This window comes from Acinonyx jubatus, chromosome A1, assembly GCF_027475565.1.
Source record: "Acinonyx jubatus isolate Ajub_Pintada_27869175 chromosome A1, VMU_Ajub_asm_v1.0, whole genome shotgun sequence".
Lineage (NCBI taxonomy): Eukaryota > Metazoa > Chordata > Mammalia > Carnivora > Felidae > Acinonyx > Acinonyx jubatus.
The window spans coordinates 115,885,300-115,909,157 of NC_069380.1; the positions used below are offsets into that span (position 1 = coordinate 115,885,300).

At 44.8% G+C, this 23,858-nt stretch overlaps 2 protein-coding genes and 1 pseudogene across 18 annotated transcripts in view; all 3 read left to right on the plus strand.

Annotated features, from left to right (window-relative positions):
* Positions 1-23,858, plus strand: part of LOC106967305 (protocadherin gamma-C4) — a 174,863-nt gene that overhangs the window by 74,183 nt on the left and 76,822 nt on the right. Inside the window, exons 1-2 of one of the 17 annotated variants that reach the window (XM_053222323.1) lie at positions 757-4,145; positions 6,120-9,913. The exons of 11 other annotated variants lie outside the window; for them this stretch is intronic. In XM_053222323.1, the coding sequence (XP_053078298.1) occupies positions 1,737-4,145; positions 6,120-6,125 (2,415 nt within the window). In that variant the 5' untranslated portion in view covers positions 757-1,736 and the 3' untranslated portion in view covers positions 6,126-9,913. 5 more of the 17 variants (XM_027043120.2, XM_053222308.1, XM_053222290.1 and 2 more) reach the window with 5 other exon arrangements.
* On the plus strand, positions 6,743-9,913 carry LOC128311667 (protocadherin gamma-A8-like). The gene is given in 4 exon segments (XM_053202606.1): positions 6,743-6,778; positions 7,031-7,255; positions 7,257-7,352; positions 7,355-9,913. Coding segments are annotated over 4 exon segments (1,440 nt in total). The 3' UTR covers positions 8,438-9,913.
* Positions 8,516-9,913, plus strand: LOC106967428 (protocadherin gamma-A9-like; annotated as a pseudogene).

Below are 23,858 nucleotides of genomic sequence, written 5' to 3' on the forward strand. Positions count from 1 at the left end.
AAAGCCTGAAATGTCCATCAACCCCCCCCCCATAAAAACAACAAAATCATACTTTAAATAAAATGTCATTTTGTAGCATAAAGAAGAACATGTTTTCACTAAGTTCCAATGAGCTGTTTTGATTGGACAGCCATGTGAAATGTTCTCAGGGTGAGAGAGTTTGAGAATGTAGTTTAAAAAAAAAGTAGTTTCATGTAAACAGATTCTAAACAAGCTCATCAATTCAACTAAAAATGATTCCATCTAGATTTTATGTCTTCTGTATTCCTTGTTATAGCATTTTAACAGTGCTGACCATTGATTTGTCATCACATGAGAGTGGAAAACACAATAAATCATTTGTTAGTTATAAAAAGGGCATGTCTGAAGGACTGTGTAGGGTTCCCTCCTATTTTGCACATCCTGTGCAGGGGAGTTAACTTCGTATTTTCTGTAGTGTTTGGGTGCACAGTCATTTGAGGGAACAACTGTATTATTGACATTTTGCAATTTTTAAGTGTTTTGAAACTTGCCCTGATAGAAAATAAAATCCTTACTCTTGTTCAAAAGATTCACTGATTGTTCAAAAATTTCAACAAATGGAATAAAATAATTAGAACAAATGACATTTATCCAGGAAATTTATGCAAATAAACTTACTAGAAGCTCAATTCCAAAGTTATTGCTTCAGTATTACATAGATACATAGATCAGAAAGTCAGGTGGTCTGCTGAAGTATCCCTTTGTGACTTTATATTGAAGAATAAACATTTCCCTAGTGACTTTTAAGAATGAATTCATGTATGATGTTGGGTATGACATAAGCCAAGTAATTGTGAGATATGAAGAAGGAGGTAGAGTAAATCATCCCATGGCTACATCATAGGGACAGGTTTTTTAAAAATGAATGCTTCCTTAGGTAGTCAAACGAGTAAAAAGAAATTTTTTGAAGAGAGTGTTGATATTATCAGAAGGAGATGCTTGAGGATTGGTATGAAACTGCAAAGCTTCACAGAATAGTTTTCAACACTATTGGTATTCTCTAATACATATGATATTAAATAACATTTATAATGTAGAGATGTTGGGGGAAACATTTAGGAATCATGAAAGAAGATTAAGATTGTTTCACATATCACACCTAATAAACAGAAATGAATTTGTGAATACAGTATATGATAAAATTTCTAAGGTCAAGACCTGTGTCTTATTCATTGTTGCATTGTTATATCATCACTGACAAGGGCACTACTAAGTACAAGGCAAGAGTTCAATGTATGTTTGTAGTAGGGTGAAATGGATGGACCAGATATGTCGGTTAATATAAAAACTCATCACATTTCTAATAATTTGGAAACAAGAGAAAATATATATTAAAGAAGGCTTTATAATTTAAGATATTAAATATATTAACATTAAAACGTGGCTTGTTCAGTTAGGCGCTGGATTGTGATTATTGTAGCTGGTTAAACTGAAGCAGCAGGGGCTGCAGTTTCCCAGTGCGGACTGTGGGCGCCGCTGTTGGCCAAAGTGCAGAGCTTGGGCACTGGCCATCTTCTCGCGCAGCCGCAGCGCACTTTCCCTGTATCAGGCTCTCTAGCTCGAGCCTTTATACAACTTCCTCCTCTGGAAAAGAGGGAACCCCGACCCTCACGCTGGAAATATAGCCTGTTCGGAGCTCCGGACATCTACAGCACAGAGATTATTTGTAATCCGGCGTCTCCAGGCCGGTGAGCAACCTGAGGGGAGCAAAAGGGATGGGGAGCGGCGCTGGGGAAAGGGGCTGGGCTGAGAGGCGGCCAGTGCTCTTTCCCTTCCTGCTGTCTTTGTTCTGCCCGGCGCTCTCAGAGCAGATCCGCTATCGGATTCCCGAAGAAATGCCCGAGGGCTCGGTGGTGGGGAACCTCGCCAAGGATTTGGGACTCAGCGTCCATGAGTTACCGAGTCGACAACTGCGCATCAGTTCGGAAAAACCTTACTTCACTGTGAACGCCAAGAGCGGGGAACTACTTGTGAGCGGCAGGCTAGACCGGGAGCAGATTTGTGGGAAGAAGCCAGCCTGTGCTCTGGAATTTGAGGCTGTTGCTGAAAATCCGTTGAACTTTTATCACGTGAGTGTGGACATCGAAGATATTAATGACCACACACCAAAATTCACGCAAACTTCTTTTGAGCTGCAAATAAGTGAGTCTACGGTGCCAGGCACACGGTTTATATTAGAAGCAGCGGAAGATGCCGATATTGGCTTAAACTCTCTGCGGATTTATAAACTCTCTCTTAGCCCTAGTTTCTCATTGATAAATAAAGAGAAACAAGATGGTAGTAAATACCCAGAATTGGCGTTGGAGAAACGTTTAGACCGGGAACAACAGAGTTACCATCGTTTAGTTCTGACTGCCATGGATGGCGGAGATCCCCCACTAAGCGGCACCACTGAGCTCCGTATCCAGGTCACTGATGCCAATGATAACCCCCCTGTATTCAACCAGGACATGTACAGAGTAAGCCTTCCAGAAAACGTGCCCCCAGGCACCACAGTGCTGCAAGTATCAGCCACTGACCAAGATGAAGGCATCAACTCGGAAATTACTTATTCTTTCTACAGGACTGGGCAAGTCTTCAGTCTGAATTCAAAGAGCGGGGAAATTACAACTCTAAGAATGCTGGATTTCGAAGAAATCAAGGAATATTCTATAGTGGTGGAAGCGAGGGATGGTGGAGGACTGGCTGCACAATGTACAGTTGAAATTAATATTCAAGATGAAAATGACAACAGCCCAGAAATTACATTCCATTCTCTAGTCGAAATGATTCTGGAAAACGCAGCGCCAGGAACGCTAATTGCTTTGATCAAAATATACGATCAAGATTCCGGGGAGAATGGGGAGGTTAATTGTCGATTAGAGGGTGAAGTTCCTTTTCAGATAATCTCTTCATCAAAAAATTCATATAAATTGGTAATAGATGGGACTCTGGACCGAGAACAGACCCCAGAGTACAATGTCACCATCACAGCCACCGACAGGGGAAAGCCGCCCCTCTCAGCTAGCAAAAGTGTCACTTTGATCATCACTGATATCAACGACAAAGCTCCGGTTTTCCTCCAGGCCTCCTACATGGTTCACGTGATGGAGAACAACCCTCCTGGAGCCTCTATCGCCCAAGTCAGCGCCTCCGACCCCGACCTAGGGCCCAACGGCCGCGTGTCCTACTCCATCGTGGCCAGCGACCTGGAGCCACGGGCGCTGGCGTCCTACGTGTCCGTGAGCGCGCAGAGCGGCGTGGTGTTCGCGCAGCGCGCCTTCGACCACGAGCAGCTGCGCGCCTTCGAGCTGACGGTGCAGGCCCGCGACCAGGGCTCGCCCGCGCTCAGCGCCAACGTGAGCCTGCGCGTGTTGGTGGGCGACCGCAACGACAACGCGCCTAGGGTGCTGTACCCGGCGCTGGGGCCCGACGGCTCGGCGCTCTTCGACACGGTGCCGCGCGCCGCGCAGCCCGGCTACCTGGTCACCAAGGTGGTGGCGGTGGACGCCGACTCGGGACACAATGCGTGGCTGTCGTACCACGTGCTGCAGGCCAGCGAGCCCGGACTCTTCAGCCTGGGGCTGCGCACGGGCGAGGTGCGCACCGCGCGTGCTTTGGGCGACAGGGACGCGGCCCGCCAGCGCCTGCTGGTCGCCGTGCGGGACGGGGGACAGCCGCCCCTCTCTGCCACCGCCACGTTGCACCTGGTTTTCGCCGACAGCCTCCAAGAAGTACTGCCGGATGTCAGCGACCGCCCGGAGCCCTCTGACCCCCAGGCCGAGCTGCAGTTTTACCTGGTGGTGGCTTTGGCCTTGATCTCGGTGCTCTTCCTCCTTGCGGTGATTCTGGCGGTGGCCCTGCGCCTGCGCCGCTCCCCCAGCCCCGCTGCCTGGGGCTGCTTTCAGCCTGGTCTTTGTGTCAAGTCTGGACCTGTGGTTCCTCCTAACTACAATGAGGGGACTTTGCCTTATTCCTACAATTTGAGCGTTGCCCAGACTGGAAAGACAGAGTTTAATTTTCTAAAATGTAATGAGCAGTTGAGTTCAGGACAAGATATACTACTTTGCAGTGATTCATCTGGGGCCTTATTTCCGCTTTGTAATTCCAGTGAGTCGACTTACCATCCTGAAACTCAAATGGCGGTGAGTTCTGTTTAAGTGTCTACTCCTTTTCATCATCTATCCACTTTTTTACTTCTATGAAAATATATTATGGTCCTAAGGTTAGCGAGTTGTCTTAAGGGTATTACAGCTCATCAGAGAGCTGTACTAACATTTTTTAAAGAGAGTGGTGATTTGGGAGTAGTTATGTGATATATAATAGAGTTATTGCACCAAGTTCAAATTTACAAAGTAGGGAGAGTGTGCTTCTTACTTCACAGCAGAAGTATTATATCAATTTCTTATTGCTTTTTTCAAAGGTAATGAAACTTATCCACTGATTGCCTCATTTATTTAAAATATTTGAATTAAAAAATTTTTAAATTTTTTTAAGGGTTATATTTATTCATTAGACAGAGAGACAGAGCACACGCGGGCGGGGGGGAGCAGAGAGAGAGGGAGGCATAGAATCCAAAGCAGGCTCCAGGCTCTGAGCTGTCAGCACAGAGCTGACGCAGGGCTCAAAATCATCAACCGTGAGATCATGACCTGAGATGAAGTCAGATGCTCAAGGACTGAGCCACCCAGGTGCCCTTTAAAAATTTTTTTTTAATGTTTATTCATTTTTGAGAGAGAGACAGAGTGTGAGTGGGGGAGGGGCAGAGAGCGAGGGAGACAGAATTGGAAGGAGTATCTAGGGTCTGAGCTGTCAGCACAGACAGAACCTGATGTGGGGCTCGAACTCAGGAATCTAGCCTGAGCTGAAGTTGGATGCTTAACCAACTGAGCCATCCAGGGACCCCTAAAATATTTGAAATTTTGTTACATGTAAGTAAACATTAAATTTAAAATAGGCATTCATTTAACTCATCTTTTAAAGCAAAAAAACTACTAGCTATCTCCTTTGCTGATTTCACTAGTACAGTTTCCATCTTTTTTATGCTTATTCCTCATGTCTGGTTCTTTGTATCTACCTAGTCATGACTCTGTGAATGCCCTAAAACTGTAAGGAAAATAGTGTGGGTGGAGGGCGTAGAGAAAGACTCAGTAAACTCATTAGAAGGTCCAGTTCATTATCTGTGTTCCTCTAAGTTTTCTTGATTGCAAAATCCTCCTCTACGCTTATAGTTAATTTAAGAAAAAGACACTTGACAAAAGAAAAGGAAATGCTGTTGCCTCTATCACTTGAGGCCAGGAGGAGGGGGTGAGTCACTGGATTTGTCTTATTATTTGGAGCTCTAAACATTAGTGATTAGAGGAAAGAGAATCCCAAATTTTCCACTCTTATGGCAAAAATTACTAATTTTATGTGCAAAGTTGCCATTTCTTAAATATCAGTCTTTTTCTTGGTCTCCCCTAGTAACTGCTTCAGTAAATGATTTCTTTACAAATTGCTGAAAGAGTTTTTTTTTTTTTTTAATGTAAGCTCTAGGTCAACATGGGGCTTGAACTCACGAGGCTGAGATCAAGAGTCCCATGCTTGGGGCGCCTGGGTGGCTCAGTCAGTTAAGCGTCTGACTCTGTATTTCAGCTCAGATCATGATCTAAAGGTTCGTGGGGTCAAGCCCCGTGTCAGGTTCTGTGCAACAGTGTAGAGCCTGCTTATGATTCTCTCTCCTTCTCTCTCCGCCCCTCCCCTGCTTGTGCTCTCTTTCAAAATAAATCAGGAAACTTAAAAAAAAAAGTCACATGCTCAACTGATGGAACCAGTCATGTGCCCCTGAAAGAATTTCTTTTTTTTTTTTAAAGTTTATTTATTTATTGAGGTGGAGAAGGGTAGAGAGAAAGGGAAAGAGAGAGAATCCCAAGCAGGCTACCTGATGTCAGTGCAGAGCCCAACTTGGGGCTCAGTCCCATGAATTGTAATATCATGACTTGAATGAAATCAAGAGTTGAATGCTCAGCTGACTGAGCCACCCAGATGCCCCTGTAAGAATTTCTCATAATGGCACTTTTTGCTTTTTAGTGGTAATAATTGGTTCTACGTCTTGTGTTCTTTTTGTCTAATTATTACAGATTTAAGTGACCTTTACAATAAGAAGTTTAAGACTACTTTGAACTGCATATTTTCTTTATGGAAGTATTGAAGTGGAAACTTGCTTTTCAATATATGTTTATTTGAATATTCCAAATGCCATAATCTGTGTATGCATTATGTATTCACATAGAAGAGTACAAAAAATTAAACCAGCATAAAAGTTTAACATTCACAAATATATAACTTTAAAAAACCAATCCTTTCAAAATTTAGCAGTATTAGGTGAGAGAAGCTATTACTGTTGCCTTATTAAAATTATTTTTGTGAATGAAATTTTAAGGAAAACTTACTCCAGCAGATTCATTATCTGAATAAATTAATCTTATAAAATAACTTCAAAGTGAATAATCCATGTATATATAAAACTAAGAAGAAGAAGTCTATTTCCAAAGAGGATTGCACATTGTGGTTACTGTAGAAAATAATGACATGCAGAAAATTTTTGAAACATTATAAAACTGAAGTTAGAATAATTTACATATCTAGAAAGAAAGCAAAATTCTACCAAGAATAAGTTAATTTGATGTTAAGAAAAAATGGCAGTTTAACAATACATTTAATAGAAGTTCCATTCCACTTCATTTTCAACTAACATTCCAAAATGGTAATTGCTTTTGAAATGAGAATGCAAGAAACAGTGAGACAAGTCTACATAGTTAGAAGAGTATTGTCTTTCTCGGTTATCTATAATCAAGCATTACTTATCTCAGTGCATGTAGTGACAGGTTAGGACTCCGAGTGCCACTGTTCACCAACTTTAAGAAAAGTTCAATCAGCTCTCCATCCAGCTGTTCAGATCTGCAACTACACAGAATCCCACAGAGTCCACAAACCTCAGCAAAAGCTGCCACAAAACTCACCTTCTTGGGGCACTCTGGTTTCTCCTTAGGAAAAAGATCATCACAATTTGCAGGAGGTTAAAGAACCTAAGGAGTCAGTTTGCACAGAAAGCATTCTGAAAAACAATATCCATAGTGAAGCAACAACAGCCACTCCACTGAATTGCCCGCACTGCAAAGGACTGGTTCTGCTGTGCCCGTGGAGGCTATGGGAGACCAGGGCCAGCCAGATCCACTACTCGGCACCTGAAGAGACAGAAGAAGGCTATATCCTGGGGAAATATCTCCAAGGATCTGGGGCTGGTGGACCGTGGAGTCTGCATCGTCTCCAGAAGTAGGACTCAGTTTTTCGCTCTGAACCTGCAAAGTGGCTTGTCTTGGTCACTGCAGGCAGGATAGACTAGGAGGAACTCTGCGCTCAGAGCACACAGTGGCTAGTAAATATCAATATCCTGGTTGAGGGCAGAGGAAAACTTTTTGGGATAGAAATAGAAATCACTGATATCAATGATAATAATCCAAAATTCCAGGTCGAAAATCTGGAAGTAAAAGTTAATGAAATCGCTGCACCTGGAACACATTACCCACTCCCAGAGGCTGTTGACCCAGATGTGGGCATGAATTCCTTACAGAGCTACCAGCTCAGCCCCAATCACTACTTCTCTCTGGAAGTGCAGACTGGAGATGACGGAACTCTACACCCAGAGCTGGTGCTGGAGCAGGCCCTGGACCGAGAGGAAGAGGCTGCTCACCATCTGCTCCTCATCGCCTCTGATGGCGGTGACCCGCGTCGCTCCAGCACAGTGCACATCCACGTGACGGTGTTGGATACAAACGACAATGCCCCGGTTTTTACTCAACCGATTTACCGAGTGAAAGTCCCAGAGAACGTGGCCCCGGGCACCCTGCTGCTTACTGTGAGCGCTAGCGACCCAGATGAGGGAGCCAATGGAGAAGTGGCCTATAGATTTTGGAAAATTAGTGAAAAGCAATCTCCGCTATTCCATCTTAATGAAAATACCGGTGAAATATCAACAGCAGGGAGTCTAGATTATGAAGAATGTGCATTTTATGAAATGGAAATACAAGCTGAAGATGTGGGGGCACTTTTAGGGAGGACCAAAGTGCTCATTTCAGTGGAAGATGTAAATGACAATAGGCCAGAAGTGATCATTACATCTCTGTTTAGTCCAGTCTTAGAAAATACTCTTCGTGGAACAGTAATTGCCTTTTTGAATGTGCATGACCGAGACTCCGGGAAGAATGGTCAAGTTGTCTGTTACACTCCTCATAATTTACCTTTTCTTTTTTTTTTCTTTTTCTTTACTCTTCCTCCTCCTCCTCCTCCTCCTCCTTCCTCTGAGAGAGCACAAAACTGTGAGTGGCGGAGGGGCAGAGGGAGAGAGAGAATCCCAAGCAGGCTCCATGCTCAGTACAGACACCAGCACAAGGCTTGATCCCATGACCCTGGTATCATAAAGCTGAAATCACGAGTCAGACACTCAACCGGCTGAGCCACCCAGGCACTCCATTATTTACCTTTTCAATTAGAAAAGTCAATAGATTATTGTAGATTGTTGAAAGTATGAATTCTTGACAGAGAAGAAACTTCTGAATATAACATCACAGTGACCACAACAGACAGAAATTTACATCATCCTGCATGTGATCATTGTCAATGACAGTACACCTTCCTTCCCTGAAAACTTCTACACAGTCTATCTCCTTAAGAACAGCCATAGAAGAACCTTCATCTTCTCAGTGACAGACCATGATTCCAACAGTGACAAGAATGCCCAGGTTATTCACTCCTTGGCTGAGGACACTATCCAAGGGTCGTCCTATGTCTCCACCAGTTCAGACACACTGGCTCATATACACACTGCATCCCTTCAACATGAGCAGTTTTGTGATCTCAAATGCAAGTGAAGGCAAGTGACAGTGGGAACCCCCTACTCACCAGCAACATGTCACTGAACTTGTTTGTGCTGGACCAGAAGGACAATGCACCAGAAATCCTGGACCCTACTCTCCCCACTCACATGTTCCACCATCATGGAACTGGTACCCTGCTCCACAGAACCTGGCTACCTGGTGACCAAGGTGGCTATAGACAGAGACTTGTGTCAGAACACCAGGCCTACCACCTGTTCAAGGCCAGTGAGCCAGGGCTCTTCATGGTAGGACTCCACACAGGAAAGGTGTGCACTGCATGGGCCCTGCTGCACAGAGACTGGCTCAAGCAGAGCCTGGTGGTGGTCCAGGACCAAGGCCAGCCCCCTCTCTCGGCCACTTTCACCCTCACTGCAGCCTTGGCCCACAGCATCCCAGGTGGCCTGGCTGACCTCAACAGTCTGGAGGTCCTCACCTACCCAGAGATCTCAGACCTCACATTATACTTGGTGGTGACAGTGGCTGCAGTGTCCTGTATCTTCCTCACCTTTGTCATTGTGTGCTCAGGTTGTGGCATTGGCACATCTCAAATCTGCTGCAGGCTGCAGGGCTTGGATTGGCTGTGCCTACTTCTTTGTGGGCGTGGATAGGTGTGGGCTTTCCTGCAGATCTATTCCAGGAAGCCTCACACAGGGCAGGCTCCTGAGAGAGTCACATGATCTTTCCACAGCCCAAGTATGACAATATGCTGATCAGCCAGGAGGGCTCTAGGAAAAATGACCATTTGTGCGCTTCAGATGATTCCAGGTTTCCTATAGAAAATACGTCTTTGGGGGCGCCTGGGTGGCTCAGTTACTTAAGCATCAAACTTCCGCTCAGGTCATGATCCCACAGTTCACAAGTTTGAGCCCTGTGTCGGGCTCTGTGCTGACAGCTCAGAGCCTGGAGCCTGCTCAGATGTGTCTCCCTCTCCCTCTGCCCCTCCTCCACTTGTGCGCTCTCTCTCTCTTCTCAGAAATAAACATTAAAAAAAAATTTTTTTTAAGAAAATACTTCTTTGGCTCCAGTGAGTTCAACTTTTTCCTTTATTTTCTCTTATGATTTGGTTTTCTCTTTAAGGTTTCCACTTAAGGTATGATACATTCTCTTTAACGTATTTCTCACCATCCAAGTTTTACTGGGCCTTGTTTTGTTCTAACATCTATAGGAGGCATTTACTGGTTATATCACTGATATAAGTTTCTCATAATTAACCTAAATTAACCTAGGGTCAATGGATATCTTTTTCATGGGGCTTCTCTCATTATTGAGCCATTGATATGGGCTATTGGGGTGGGGTTCCTTGGTTGATTATCAGTTCACTACTAATTCTTAGAGGTGGTTTTCCATTCCTGAAATTTATTATTGTTACTATCTTCAGTGGCCACATAGTGAACTTCCTACTTATCTTTGAACTTCTTACATACCTCTGAAACATAAATACAGCTGACACTATGTGAAGGTAAATTAATGAGAAAACACATGCATTCTTCTTGAAGAAACTGAGAGCCCAGATTTTTCTGCTTCTGCTTTTCTGTTTCTATTATAGGACAACCCCCCTTTGAGGTTATGTTTTCCAGATCACATGTTTGTAGAGGTTGTTTGAATTTAAAGATCACTTCTGAGTAAGAATCACAATTCACTTAGAGGGGTTTCTGAGAATGAACACTGTTGAGAACAAAACAAGGGAAATAAACATTATTCAACTGTCTGTTATTTATGGCTCAATTCTCCAACCTTGAGGCTAGAAATAAACCTGGATAAGGAAGACAACTTAGGAAAATATTCTCAGGAACTGCTGGAAGAGGTTCTAAGAATATTTTACTAGCTTTTAGATATAGGAAAGGAATAATATTTTTTCAAGTTTATTTTTTGAGGAGGGGGGCAATGAGTGGGGGAGGGGCAGAGAGGGGACAGAAGAACCCAAGCAGGCTCCCCACAGAGAGCAGAGAACCTGATGTGGGGCTCAAACTCTTAAACCACGAGATCATGACCTGAGCTGAAATCAAACATGACTGACTGAGCGACCCAGATGCCCCTATTTCATTTTATTTTAAACATAGTGGCATTCCGAGTAATAAATGACTTTCTAGGAGACTTTGAAAATAAACTATGAAGTTGACTCAAAAATTCTATTTGAAAAGTGCTGGCTAATAGGGGTAACATCTGGACAGCCATTATGACACACAGATGTTATACTGATTTCAAATACTCCTTACTCCTAATTTAGTAGGAAAAAATTAAAGCATGCTTCAGGATCATATTTTTAACTATGAAATAGGAAAACTGTCACTTGAAGTTTCTGTCCTCGCGAGTAACCATTGGTACTTAGTATTTACAAATATTAAGTATGTGTTAACTTGGGAAAAAACATAACATAGTGATGAAGGCTTGTAGGTCAGTAACTACTATTCTCTACCATTAATATCACTTGCCTTTAAAACAGAACACAAAGCTCACTGGGTGAATGGGCAGTGTGGAAAATGTTGAATTCTAGTTTTCTTAAACTAGATAGACTTTTGTATTGGTAACATTTTATATAACAAAATAGGCTTAAATATAAAATCCTTATTAATCTTAATGTTTCATCTTAAAAGAAGAGTTAAAGTATCTTGGATTTGCTTCAAAATAATGAGGGTGTACAAATTATATTAAATGAAGATGGCCTTGTGTTGATCGTTATTGTCATTGGGTGATGAGTATATGAAGATTCAATAATAATACTCCCTACTTTGTAGAAGTTTGAAATTTTTCTATAATAAATTTCTTTAAAACACTAAGCATATAGTCTGTAATAATATAATACTAAAATTAGGGGCTATTATATAAGTTCATTTTCAAGAAGCAATATATACATATTCTATATATAGAGAAATAAATATCGTATGTTTCTATTTGTATGTAATTGGCCCCCAGTCCTCCGTGTTGCAGTTGACAGCCACTCAGGAGGACGAGGGGGTCAATGCAGAAGTAAACAACTACCTCAGGAGCACTTCACAGAGTACAGGGCATATATATAAATATGTATAGGAATTTCGAAGAGGAATATATATATTATAGAGATTGTAGAGAACAATTGGATTCAAGAGGAAAATGCCTGCGGTTCCACACGGCGCCTCTGGGCGCCACTGTCGGCCAGTACAGGGCAAGCGCAGTCGCCTGGGATTTCTGTCTCCAGACTGGGATTTCCTGGGCAGTCACCAACACAGAAGAAAATCTGCTCATACAACTGGGTCTCCTGGAGGCGCAGACTTTGCCCAACATTTACGGATTCCCAGGTACGCTTGTCATGGGTGGAATGCTCTTCCAGTGACGCCGTGGATTGCAGTTTCTTTGACATTCCGGAAAGACTGGGACCCAGCGAGAACTAGAGCGCGCAATGGGAGGGAGCTGCGTTCAGAGGCGCCCGGCCGGCAGGCGGCAGGTACTGTTTCCCTTCCTGCTACCTTTGTTCTACCCCGCGCTCTGCGAGCCGATCCGCTACTCGATTCCCGAGGAACTGGCCAAGGGCTCGGTGGTGGGGAACCTCGCCAAGGATCTCGGGCTCAGTGTCCTGGACGTGTCAGCTAGGAAGCTGCGAGTCAGCACGGAGAAGCTGCTTTTCAACGTAGACACAGAGAGCGGGGACTTACTAGTGAAGGACCGAATAGACCGGGAGCAGATATGCAAAGAGAGAAGAAGATGTGAGTTGCAGTTGGAAGCCGTGGTGGAAAATCCTTTAAATATCTTTCATATCATTGTGGTTGTTGAGGATATTAATGACCATGCCCCTCAATTCGATAAAAAGGAAATACTTTTAGAAATTTTTGAATCTGTATCAGAAGGTGCACGAATATCCCTTGACCCTGCCACTGACCCCGATATAAACATGAACTCAGTTAAAGATTATCAGATAAATCCTAACCCTTATTTCTCATTAATGGTTAGAGTTAATTCCGATGGTGGTAAATATCCAGAGTTAACTTTGGAAAAACTCCTAGACAGGGAAGAGCAGCATTCTCATCATTTGATATTGACTGCCTTGGATGGGGGGAACCCACCAAGAAGTGCCACCACTCGAATAGAAATCTCTGTCAGGGATGCTAATGATAACTTTCCGGTGTTCAGCAAAGATGAATACAGAATCAGTATTAGTGAAAATCTGCCCCCTGGATCCTCCGTGTTGCAGGTGACAGCCACTGACAAGGATGAGGGGGTCAATGCAGAAGTGAACTACTACTTCAGGAGCACTGCTCAGAGTACAAGGTACATGTTCTTGCTGAATGAGAAAACAGGTATGATTAAGAATAACCAGTCATTGGATTTTGAGGATATAGAAAGATATACCATGGAAGTGGAAGCAAGGGATGGAGGTGGACTCTCTACCCAATGTAAAGTAATCATTGAAATCCTAGATGAAAACGACAACAGGCCAGAAATAATCATCACCTCTCTCTCTGATGAAATTTTGGAGGATTCTCTTCCAGGAATGGTTGTTGTTCTCTTCAAAACACGGGACAAGGATTTCGGGGGAAATGGAGAAGTCACATGTAACATAGAAAAAGATATTCCTTTCAAGATTTACTCCTCTTCTAATAATTACTACAAGCTGGTGACAGATGGACCCCTAGACCGAGAGCAGACTCCAGAATACAACGTCACCATCACAGCCACTGACAGGGGCATTCCGCCCCTCTCCTCCAGCACTACCATCACCTTGCACATCACCGATGTCAATGACAACACACCGATTTTCCACCAGGCCTCCTATGTGGTCCACGTGGCTGAGAATAACCCTCCAGGAGCCTCCATCGCCCAAGTCAGCGCCTCCGACCCCGACCTAGGGCCCAACGGCCGCGTGTCCTACTCCATCGTGGCCAGCGACCTGGAGCCACGGGCGCTGGCGTCCTACGTGTCCGTGAGCGCGCAGAGCGGCGTGGTGTTCGCGCAGCGCGCCTTCGACCACGAGCAGCTGCGCGCCTTCGAGCTGACGGTGCAGGCCCGCGACCAGGGCTCGCCCGCGCTCAGCGCCAACGTGAGCCTGCGCGTGTTGGTGGGCGACCGCAACGACAACGCGCCTAGGGTGCTGTACCCGGCGCTGGGGCCCGACGGCTCGGCGCTCTTCGACACGGTGCCGCGCGCCGCGCAGCCCGGCTACCTGGTCACCAAGGTGGTGGCGGTGGACGCCGACTCGGGACACAATGCGTGGCTGTCGTACCACGTGCTGCAGGCCAGCGAGCCCGGACTCTTCAGCCTGGGGCTGCGCACGGGCGAGGTGCGCACCGCGCGTGCTTTGGGCGACAGGGACGCGGCCCGCCAGCGCCTGCTGGTCGCCGTGCGGGACGGGGGACAGCCGCCCCTCTCTGCCACCGCCACGTTGCACCTGGTTTTCGCCGACAGCCTCCAAGAAGTACTGCCGGATGTCAGCGACCGCCCGGAGCCCTCTGACCCCCAGGCCGAGCTGCAGTTTTACCTGGTGGTGGCTTTGGCCTTGATCTCGGTGCTCTTCCTCCTTGCGGTGATTCTGGCGGTGGCCCTGCGCCTGCGCCGCTCCCCCAGCCCCGCTGCCTGGGGCTGCTTTCAGCCTGGTCTTTGTGTCAAGTCTGGACCTGTGGTTCCTCCTAACTACAGTGAGGGGACTTTGCCTTATTCCTACAATTTGTGCGTTGCCCAAACTGGAAAGGCAGAGTTTAACTTCCTAAAATGTAATGAGCGCTTGCATTCCACTCAAGACATAGTTTGCGGTGATTCGTCTGGGGCCTTAATTCCACTTCAGGGTGGGCATGATTTGACTGCACATCCTGAGATGCTCACACCGGTGAGTTACATTTTTGTGTCCTCTGAAACATTCTATTGTTTTCTCTTATTTGAGGCATACTATTGTATTTTTTAATATGAGTCATATTTGGAAAATCCATAACTAATCGCCTTGTCTCAGTATTTACTTTTTGCAGATTATATTTTTCAAGAGTTACTTGGTTTGTAAGTGCTCTATAATTCAGCAATAATGTCAGTAAATTGGCGATATCTAGTCAAGCTCAGATTAGCAAAACAGGCGGTGGCTTCTTACTGAATAAATTAATAAGTAATTACTCAAGTTTGTTAAGATTTAAGATGAATTTTCCATATTCTACTTATATATTTTGAGTATAATAATATTAAGCCACTCATTAAATATTCAAGCAGGTGCTTGTTTCAAAGAAACATTTATTGTAAATAATATCCTGGCTATATTTAGGTATCTTCATTTATTCTAATAATTAAAATAACTAAGCATTTGAGGGGAGATGGTGAACAAATCGAAAAGTTTCTGAAATTCTATGCAAAGTTGTAGAAATACGTATTTTCCTTGGGAGATGAGTCAAACTTGTTTTCCATTGCCAAGGTTTCTATGCTCCCCAGAACTTAATAATAACTACCCTAGAGGATTTTTTCTCTTCAGCATTTGGTTCTTCTGGCTTTCTTCTTATGTTTATTTATCTTTTCTTGGAGCTCAAATTGTACTCTTTCCTAATCTTTTTTCCTCTACATTGAAAAAGAATGAATTTCCAAGAAAGCAAATGAACTGTCACTGCCTTTTGCACTCAGTCTGTCTCTAATTGTCTGATATAAAGTCTTTGAAGACAAAATATAAAATCTTTGAAAAGTTCCACACTTTGGAGGCATAGTGACATAAATGGTCCTGAACAACCTGTTCTCTGTATAAAAGATGTGAACCTCTAAACTCCTCACCTTTGGGGAGAGAACTTCTGCTGGGTTGATGGGCAAGTAGAATTGAAGATGTCTGAACCACTTCACTTTGGGCTTCCATACAAAGTGCCAGAAGAGATTGTTTGTATGGGCATCAATGCTCTGATGAAAACAGATCATTTGAGTAAATACTTACTTAAAAAAAAACACCCTACATCATTATTTTGTTTTTAAAAATTGTAGCTTGAAATTCTTATATTTTTCTTCCCATTACCACACAGACATGTTATACTCCTTTTAGTTTGTGGTTACTTCATTAATTTAAATAGGTCAAATTAACTTCTAATTATATATGCCTCCAATAAAAAAACACATTGTTTTCAAAACAGTTCATGGAGGCTCAATAAAACTATTTTAGAAAAGAATATTTTGAAAATTTTTACACAATGTTAATCATCAACAAATTTAATTAATTGGCCAATTAGTTAAAGCTAAAATAAAAATTATAAGTGAATATAGCTAGAAATGAGTATGTTTCTACTCAGAAAGTGTTACAAATATGTATATTTGACCAGTTATTTTCATTTGATATTTTATAGTACTTTCCATTTATCCTACCCAATAAGCAATCTACAAGTAGTAGTTGACTTAAGGGATATCAGTTGAGAAGCCAAAGAAATATTGTAAAGTAAAATGAAAGATCCAACAAAGAGTACCGTGTTTTCCATTGCACACATAGTGGGTGCAGTAACTTCTCAGGACTCTGAGCGCCGCTGTTCTCCCAGAGAAACGCAGCTAGCGCTCAATCCGGATTCTCAGGGCTCCGACTACCCAAAGCTCCTCAGTTCCTACAAACCGGCTCCAGGGTTGCAGTGAAACTCACTCCAGAATTTGAGGTGCGTAGGCTACAGAGGCTCCCAGCAGCCAGAGGAAGAAAAAGGAGTCGTTAAAACACACAACGTGCCCAGTGATTACTTGGCGAGGATTCCTTGACTAGACAACAATGGCTGCTAAAAGGAACCACTCCAACCGCAAAGCGCTGGTTTTGTTCTGTCTTTTCCTCGGTTTGTCATGGGAGGCTGAAGCCCGGCAGATCCGCTACTCCGTTCCTGAGGAGTTAGAGAAAGGCTCCTTCGTCGGCAACATCTCCAAGGACCTGGGGCTGGAGCCCTGGGAGCTGGCTGAGCCTGGAGTCCGCATCGTCTCCAGAGGTAGGACGCAGCTTTTCGCTCTGAACCCGAGAAGTGGCAGTTTGGTCACCGCAGGCAGGATAGACCGGGAGGAGCTCTGTGGTCAGAGTGCACGGTGTCTGGTGAATTTTAACATTCTTGTGGAAGATAGGGTGGAACTTTTTGGGATAGAAATAGAAATAACTGATGTCAACGATAATGCCCCAAAATTCCAAGCAGAAAATGTAGAGGTAAAAATTAATGAAAATGTCGCTCCAGGAATGCGTTTTCCTCTCCTGGAAGCTGTTGATCCAGACGTGGGTGTGAACTCCCTCCAGAGCTACCAGCTCAGCTCCAATAAGTACTTCTCATTAGCAGTTCAGAGTCATGCCAGTGGTGTCAAATACCCGGAGCTGGTACTGAAGCACGCCCTGGATCGTGAGGAAGAGGCACTACACCACCTGGTCCTTACTGCCTCCGATGGGGGTGACCCTCTCCTATCTGGTACAGTTCTCATCAGTGTGATCGTCTTTGATACAAATGACAATGCACCGGTCTTTACCTTGCCAGAATACCGAGTGAGTGTTCTGGAGAACTTGCCTGTGGGCACACAGCTGCTTACAGTCACTGCCACAGACAGGGATGAAGGAGCCAATGGAGAAGTCACATATTCATTCCGAAAATTTGTTCCTGACAAATTGTTGAAATTCCAACTAAACAAAAATACTGGGGAAATAAAATTATCAGAAAATCTAGACTACGAAGAAACAGATTTCTATGAATTAGAAATACAAGCAGAAGATGGAGGAGCATATCTTGCAATGGCAAAAGTATTGATTACAGTAGAAGATGTAAATGACAACAATCCAGAGGTGACCATCACATCTCTGTTTAGTCCCCTGATGGAAGACTCACCTCCGGGAACTATTATAGCCCTTTTAAATGTGCATGATCCAGACTCTGGGCAGAATGGACAGGTCACCTGTTCCATATCAGGCAATCTACCATTTAAGTTAGAGAAATCCATTGACGGTTATTATAGACTGGTGACACACAGAACCCTTGACAGGGAACAGGTATCCTCTTACAATATCACAGTGACAGCCACAGATGGAGGAAATCCACCCCTATTAACAGAAACTCACTTCACTGTGCAAGTGGCAGATATTAATGACAACCCACCCACTTTTTCCCACATCTCCTACTTCACCTATATCCTGGAGAACAACCCCAGAGGTGCCTCCATCTTGTCTGTGACTGCACTAGACCCAGACAGCAAAGAGAATGCTCAGGTTATTTACTCCCTAGCTGAAGACACTTTCCAGGAAGCACCTCTATCCTCCTACGTCTCCATAAACTCTGACACAGGAGTCCTGTATGCGTTGCGAACTTTCGACTATGAGCAATTTCATGATCTACAGATTCAGGTGATTGCCACTGACAGTGGGGACCCACCTCTCAGCAGCAATGTTTCTGTGAGCATATTTGTGCTGGACCAGAATGACAATGCACCAGAGATCCTGTACCCCACCCTACCCACTGACACTTCCACTGGAATGGAGCTGGCACCCCGTTCTTCAGAGTCCGGCTATTTGGTCACTAAGGTGGTGGCAGTGGACAAAGACTCAGGTCAGAATGCCCGACTGTCCTACCGCCTGCTCAAGGCCAGCGAACCAGGGCTCTTCGCAGTGGGGCTGCACACAGGCGAGGTGCGCACAGCACGGGCCCTGCTGGACAGAGATGCGCTCAAGCAGAGCCTGGTTGTGGCGGTGCAGGACCATGGCCAGCCCCCTCTCTCAGCCACCGTCACACTCACTGTGGCCATTGCTGACAGCATCCCAGATGTCCTGGCTGACCTGGGCAGTCTGGAAGTTCCACGTGACTCCGAAGCTTCAGGTCTAATGCTATATCTGGTCGTGGCGGTAGCCATAGTTTCCTGCATCTTCCTCGCTTTTGTCATTGTGCTACTGGCTCTCAGGTTGAGGCGCTGGCACACATCGCACCAGCTCCAAGCTTCAGGAGGCGGGCTAGTGGGTGTGCCCACCTCCCCCTTTGTGGGCGTGGAAGGGGTGCGGGCTTTCCTGCAGACGTATTCCCATGAGGTCTCCCTCACAGCAGACTCACGGAAGAGTCACGCGATCTTCCCCGAGCCCAACTACGCCGACATGCTCATTAGCCATGAGAGCTTTGAGAAAAAGGATCCTTTGTCTTTGTTAGATGATTTGAAGTTACCTGTAGAAGATAACCCTTTGGTTCCAGTGAGTTCTGGTTTTACCCTTTTTCTTTTAAGAATTATAATTGGTTTTACTTTTAGGTTTGGCATAATGATAGAAAATTTTGGTCTTTATTTTTTTCACTGTTCCCTCCATTTCAATGATATTTGTTTCTTGCTAAAACATTGAAGAGTAGAATTTGATTGTTATTAAGACTGATATGTTTTTATTTTCTGGTAAATATTCACGTAATTCCAATGAAGGCCTATGGTCACAAGGCTGTTACGATTTTGCAGAGCATTCTACTTTATAGTTTTGTTGAGTACAGTACTGACAGTTCCTGAGAGTACCTCCATAAGTGTCTGTCAATTTATGTACACTTCTCTTGGCCACATGCTAAAATTTTAGCCTCTTAGGCAACCTTAGCTCTTGTTTTGAAGGCAGGTCTGGTAAAATAGGTGAATATCAGAGACAAATCCATTAACTTCACTGGAAACAGTGAACAGGTTCCTCAGTGTTGTTTTTCCCAACGAGAAAAGCAATACACCTTTGTGGTTTTATTTTTCAAAATATAACTTACGGTGACAATTACAGTTGAATATACTTCCTAGAAGGATTTAAGGTTTTCATTAATATTCTACTAACAATTGTTAACAATGTGTGCTTAAAATTTTCCAAGTGTAATCATAATTGGTAACAATACATTAGGATCCTTTTTTTAAAGTTTATTTATTTTGAGAGAAAGCGCATGCATTGGAGGGGCAGAGAGAGAGGGAGAGAGAATCCCAAGCAGGCTCCATGCTGTCAGTGCAGAGCCCAACACAGAACACATGGGGCTCAGGCCCACGAACTGAAAGATCATGATCTGAGCCAAAATCAAAAGTCAGATGCTTAACGGACTGAGCTACCTAGACACCCTGTAACAGTGTAGCATCCTTTTTGCTTGTGATTCTAATTTCATACTGTTATGTGGAAGACAGCATTTTAATTTGACTTTCCTTGCTCACTAGGGATGCTAAAGAACGTATAGAAGGTTAAAGTAAGCAAATTTTGGGTTATGCTGCCAGCATTTTTTGTTAAATTCTCCAAATAAGAAAAAACATTTGTACATGTGCCTAAGAACAGAAGCAAAAGATGAGTTCCAAGGGTATTTCAGTGGCTTTGTAACATAGAAGAAAGAAGATCCACCTGGATTTATGAAAATTCTGACGTTAAGAATCAAAATAAACTAGGTCAAGAAAGAAATGTCATTTCTGTGGGAGATCTGAATATAAGCAGAGAAGTACACAGAAGTATTCTAAACAATCAGTAAGTAGAGTTACTGATGTGGCCATTTACTTTAGTGAAGATGGCGATGTATTTGGTTTGATATCTTACTTTTAACTTATTACTAGTATTCTTCCAAACCAATATGGTAGCATTCAGTCCAAAAATATCCTAATGTGTCTCAAAATATTTATGAGACTATGATTTTTCTCATTGTCATCCAACATTTGTTCAACAATAGGTCTATGGAAAGAGAGCACATCCTTTAGGGTCATAGTTATTAACTTAAGTCATTGAAAGTCATTTTAAATCTATCTTTGGGAGTCAAAATTATTACGCATCTATATCTAAATAATTCTGTTCTGAAAAATACAGGGTTTTTAAAAAACTACTCTTTCGGCGTGGTAATTGTTGTGACCAAATCATGTTAATGATTATTTGAAAACAGCACAGAACACCCTAGATAAATGTAATGACTATGGGAATGACAGCCTTCTAATTTCTAAATATGGGAGATGGACTAATGCTTTCTAGCTAAATGTAAGCTACGATTGAAGACAAAAAGATTTTTGCTTATTTTCAGTACTTACCTTTGTGGATAATTACTTTTAAAAGGAACAACAGTGATTACCTCTGGATGCAAGAACTGAATAGCAATGGGCCATGGGATGGAAGAGCTACTTTACACTCTATATTCTTTTGTGCTTTTTTGAATTTTGAAAGAAGTACTTTACTTATTCAAAGTCTATGTAAATTTTTAACATATACAACATATTATAATTTTTACCATATGAAACACGTTTCATGATGAGAATGAAAACAATGAGAAATAAGATTTAGGATATTAGCTGTTATTATCTTACATTTTAACAAGATTTCCTGAAATAGAAAAACTAGATTGCGGTTCCACACAAAGCCTCTGGGCGCCGCTGTCGGCCAGTACAGGGCAAGTGCTGTCGCCCGGGATTCTTCAGCCTCTAGCCTGGGTGTTCCTGCGCAGTCAACAACACAGAGTGAAGGAACCCCATACACACAGGGGCTTCTGGCCGCGCAGACTCTGCCCAGCACACACAGATTCCCAGCCCCAAGACTGGAGGCTCTGTATGTTCTGGGCCTAATGCTACCAGTGCGATAGCGGGCACTTTTTCTAGCTAGAAAGACTGGGACCCAGCGAGAACTAGAGCGCGCAATGGGAGGGAGCTGCGTTCAGAGGCGCCCAGCCGGCAGGCGGCAGGTACTGTTTCCCTTCCTGCTACCTTTGTTCTACCCCGCGCTCTGCGAGCCGATCCGCTACTCGATTCCCGAGGAACTGGCCAAGGGCTCGGTGGTGGGGAACCTCGCCAAGGATCTCGGGCTCAGTGTCCTGGACGTGTCAGCTAGGAAGCTGCGAGTCAGCACGGAGAAGCTGCTTTTCAACGTAGACGCAGAGAGCGGGGACTTACTAGTGAAGGACCGAATAGACCGGGAGCAGATATGCAAAGAGAGAAGAAGATGTGAGTTGCAGTTGGAAGCCGTGGTGGAAAATCCTTTAAATATCTTTCATATCATTGTGGTTGTTGAGGATATTAACGACCATGCCCCTCAGTTCCATAAAGATGAAATAAACTTAGAAATCAGTGAATCTGTCACTCCAGGGATGGGAACAATTCTTGAGTCTGCAAAAGATCCTGATATTAGTACGAATTCACTGAGCAAGTACCAGTTAAGCCCTAATGAGTACTTCTCCTTGGTGGTGAAAGACAATCCCGATGGTGGCAAATATCCAGAATTAGTACTGAAGAAGACCCTGGACCGGGAAACACAAAGCTCTCATCATCTGGTGCTGACAGCATTTGACAATGGAAATCCACCACGAAGCAGCACAGCTCAGATCCGAATCCTGGTGGTGGATGCCAATGATAACCCCCCGGTGTTCAGCCAAGATATGTATAGGGTCAGTCTTCATGAAGGTGTACCCCCAGGCACCTCAGTGGTGCAGGTGAGTGCCACTGACCAAGACGAAGGCTTCAACGCGGAGATCACCTACTCATTCCTTGGTATGGCTAATAAAGCCCAGCATGTGTTCTCTCTGGATTCTGCCACAGGAAACATTATAACTCAGCAACCCTTGGATTTCGAAGAAGTAGAAAGATATACCATGGATGTAGAAGCGAAGGACCGAGGATCCCTCTCTACCCAGTGTAAAGTAATCATAGAAGTTCTAGATGAAAACGACAACATCCCTGAAATAATCATTACTTCTCTCTCTGATCAAATTTTGGAGGATTCCCATCCAGGAATGGTTGTTGTTCTCTTCAAAACACAGGACCAGGATTCTGGGGAAAACGGAGAAGTCATTTGTAACTTAAGTAGAGATATTCCATTTAAGATTCATTCTTCATCTAATAATTACTACAAGCTGGTAACAGATGGACCCCTAGACCGAGAACAGACTCCGGAATACAACGTCACCATCACAGCCACTGACAGGGGCATTCCGCCCCTCTCCTCCAGCACTACCATCACCTTGCACATCACCGATGTCAATGACAACACACCGATTTTCCACCAGGCCTCCTATGTGGTCCACGTGGCTGAGAATAACCCTCCAGGAGCCTCCATCGCCCAAGTCAGCGCCTCCGACCCCGACCTAGGGCCCAACGGCCGCGTGTCCTACTCCATCGTGGCCAGCGACCTGGAGCCACGGGCGCTGGCGTCCTACGTGTCCGTGAGCGCGCAGAGCGGCGTGGTGTTCGCGCAGCGCGCCTTCGACCACGAGCAGCTGCGCGCCTTCGAGCTGACGGTGCAGGCCCGCGACCAGGGCTCGCCCGCGCTCAGCGCCAACGTGAGCCTGCGCGTGTTGGTGGGCGACCGCAACGACAACGCGCCTAGGGTGCTGTACCCGGCGCTGGGGCCCGACGGCTCGGCGCTCTTCGACACGGTGCCGCGCGCCGCGCAGCCCGGCTACCTGGTCACCAAGGTGGTGGCGGTGGACGCCGACTCGGGACACAATGCGTGGCTGTCGTACCACGTGCTGCAGGCCAGCGAGCCCGGACTCTTCAGCCTGGGGCTGCGCACGGGCGAGGTGCGCACCGCGCGTGCTTTGGGCGACAGGGACGCGGCCCGCCAGCGCCTGCTGGTCGCCGTGCGGGACGGGGGACAGCCGCCCCTCTCTGCCACCGCCACGCTGCACCTGGTTTTCGCCGACAGCCTCCAAGAAGTACTGCCGGATGTCAGCGACCGCCCGGAGCCCTCTGACCCCCAGGCCGAGCTGCAGTTTTACCTGGTGGTGGCTTTGGCCTTGATCTCGGTGCTCTTCCTCCTTGCGGTGATTCTGGCGGTGGCCCTGCGCCTGCGAAGCTCTTCCAGCCACGCCCCAGAGAGCTGCTTTGGGTCTGTTCGGTGTTCCAAGTCTGGACCCGAGATTACCGCCAACTACAGTGAAGGAACATTACCCTATGCCTATAATTTTTGTGTGCCTGGGGATCAAACTAATCCGGAATTTAATTTTCTCACATCTGTTGATCATTTTCCAGCCACACAAGATATTCTCAACAAAGATAGCCCTTCGGGACTAATGACTAGCATTTTAACTCCTAGTGTTGAAGCAGATAAGAAAACTTTAAAACAGGTAAGTATTTAAAATAATG